Below are 3,069 nucleotides of genomic sequence, written 5' to 3'. Positions count from 1 at the left end.
TACAACTGATGCAAATACAGGGGGCATTAGGTATTTTTTTCTTATATTAAATTAAAATGATTTACTTTTTGTGATAATGTGGAACTAAGTTGGTATAAGCTATGCAATTTCAATGAGTACATCATTTCTTCAAATAGTTACTGATAAAATCCAATGGCCTTTACTTTAAAACATAATAGATCGTCCTCCCACCCCCACCAACTGTTTACTTTTTTGAAGATTTCCTTTAAAAATTGCTAAACGCTTGGTCCTAACAGGAAACATGCACTAACAGAGGATGGAACAGAAGAATGGCAGTTCTTCCACGAGGTTTATCCTGCTGGGGTTCTCTGACCGGCCTCAACTGGAGCTAGTCCTCTTTGTGGTCCTCCTGATCTTCTATCTGTTCACTCTGCTGGGAAACACCACCATCATTGCCTTGGCCCAACTCGACCCACATCTTCAGACTCCCATGTACTTTTTCCTCTCCAACCTAAGCTTTCTGGACCTGTGTTACACGACCAGCACTGTCCCGCAGCTCCTGGTTCATCTCAGGACAGCAGACAAGTCTATCTCATTTGGTGGCTGTGTAGTTCAGCTGTATGTCTCCTTAGGGTTGGGATCCACAGAATGCATTCTGTTAGGGGTCATGGCATTTGACCGCTATGCAGCCATCTGCAAGCCCCTGCAGTACACCGTGATCATGCACCCCCGCCTCTGTGCCCTCATGGCTTCTGCATCGTGGTTCGTTGGTTTTGCCAACTCCTCATTGCAGACAGTGCTCATCTTCCTTTTACCACTTTGTGGGAGAAATAAAATAGACCACTTCCTTTGTGAGGTCCCCGCACTGCTCAAGCTTGCGTGTGTTGACACCACTGTGAATGAGTCTGAGCTCTTCTTTGTCAGTGTGATCATTCTCCTCATACCTGTGACATTAATCATCTTCTCCTATGGTCAGATTGTCAGGGCGGTCTTAAGAATAAAGTCATCTGCCGGGCAGAGGAAAGCGTTTGGCACGTGTGGGTCCCACATCACAGTGGTCTCCCTGTTCTATGGCACGGCCATCTATGCTTACCTCCAGCCCAGCAACAACTACTCCCAGGATCAGGGCAAGTTTGTTTCTCTGTTCTACACCATCGTCACCCCCATGGTCAACCCTGTCATATATACACTGCGGAATAAGGATGTGACAGGAGCAATGAAGAAGGTGCTTTGTAGGGGCCAGGACTCCAGATGACTGGGTGGGGAAGACCCTTTGATGGAAGATTTTGACTGTCAGAGGTTTTAAGAGGATTCTGTTCTCCCCATGTCATTCAAACTTTCCTGTAACATCTCTCAAGGGAATTTTCTTACCTGATGCTTTAATGCAAGTGAGTGCTCAATATCCAAGTTCATGGGTTCATGATGCCTCCAGAGATTCTCCTAGAGCATCTGGATCATATTTCATTTTAAGAAACTTCAGAGGTTTTTCATATTCCCCCCTCATTTGGGAACACTATTCCGTTCCTTTTGTAAGAAGACATACACATATCATAAAGTCATAGGAAAATAAGAATACAAATGACTATAACCTGATAAGAAATACTAATACTAATAAGAGATATGCCTCCAACGATTTGCTAGAAAAATGCTAGCATTTTTTCCTAGCAAACCGTTGGAGGCATATCACTTTTTCTTGCATCGTGACCATGGCTCTATTACGAGGTCCACAGGCTGACTGTATCACAGCTTTTTCATAGAAGTAGGTGGGCAACTCGGGGAAAAACAAACTTTTAGCTCAGAGAAAAGCCTATTAACATCAGTCCTGATAAATCCACTCAGATATCAGGCCCTAGTATGACAACACCAGTGCGACAGTGATTTTAGGTAACCTTCCTGTCCCAGACACTGAGGGCGTGATGCACACCTGCCAGTGACAGTGGGACCATCGATGGTAATAAGCAGGTGGTGCTGACAAGCGAGTTCGGGCATAGCCAGACGAGCACCAACGTGAGGCCTACGAGTTGTTGTTTGTGTCCGTGAGCCACCCTGTTAGTTACAAATGACTCTTGAGCACGGTATCGTATCTGAACAGAACATGACAGAAGCCCTGCTTTATAGTCTCTCTTTTACCTACAATAGTGCAGCAAAAGTTTCCAAGGGTAAAAGACATTTAGACCCTCTCTTCATACTATTTTGTAAATTCTTCAATCCAGGTATCAACCGATCAATGCTTTTATATCTCACATCCAGCAAAAGCTCCACATATTTCAATACTATAAAAATATAGGAAGTGCCCTCTATTTCACAAGAAATGCCATGTCTGTGGAGCTTACTTAGAGAAAATGAAATGGAGCTTAGATTCACGAGGAGGAAATGTAAAGAATAAATACAATGTGTATTAATTATTAAATATCTCCATATGTCTATACTTTATAAATAGCCATCTCATTATGAACTGTCATACAATTCTGAATTAGGAGTAATAAATATAAGCATCCCAGAACAACTGAATCTGACATTGTAGCCCTTCGATCTTAACTCTAGCTCAGTTTGCACATAAGTGTGTTTTGGGGTATGGATCTGGGTTTCTGTATGTATGTATTGTCACAAATAGTGTATTTTCCCATGGAGGCTGGAGCTTTGACAATGTCGTCTTACAGAAATATTTCTGATTTTGGAAGCTTCTCCCAACACGTAGTCCAGTGCAGGTAGATGTGTTTGTGACTTAGGGTGGACATATATGCATAACAACTCTACTGTTCCCTATCCTGATGGCTAACCGGCCTCCCCAGGGCCTTGAACCCTGCCCTGGTCATGCTCATGCCAGCTGATCTTGCTGCAGAGACAGCATGTGGAGGCTGGAAATGACCCCCAGGGGAGATTATGCACACGGTCAGGTTCTCTTCGTATTGCTAATAACATCACAATATTCCCACTTGAAATCAACACCTGAGATATATATATTTAAAAAATTTTATCTTATTTTTTCAGTGTTCCAAGATTCATTGTTTATGGACCACAGCCATCGCTTCATTCAATACATGCCCTGCTTAATACCCATGACCATGCTCACCCAACCCTCCCCACAAAACCCTGTTTGTTTCTCAG

At 43.1% G+C, this 3,069-nt stretch overlaps 1 protein-coding gene across 1 annotated transcript; it reads left to right on the top strand.

Annotated features, from left to right (window-relative positions):
- Window positions 1-277: 277 nt before the first annotated feature.
- Window positions 278-1,216, top strand: LOC308344441 (putative olfactory receptor 2B8; the record flags this gene model as incomplete). Its single annotated transcript, XM_080805983.1, has 1 exon — window positions 278-1,216. One exon carries the CDS (start codon window positions 278-280, stop codon window positions 1,214-1,216), a length of 939 nt encoding a protein of 312 aa, XP_080662109.1.
- Between the last annotated feature and the right edge of the window lie 1,853 nt (window positions 1,217-3,069).

Source organism: Martes martes, assembly GCF_963455335.1.
Source record: "Martes martes genome assembly, chromosome: 6".
Lineage (NCBI taxonomy): Eukaryota > Metazoa > Chordata > Mammalia > Carnivora > Mustelidae > Martes > Martes martes.
The sequence above is the reverse complement of the archived record's forward strand: the minus strand, read 5'-3'. Positions and strand labels throughout refer to the sequence as shown.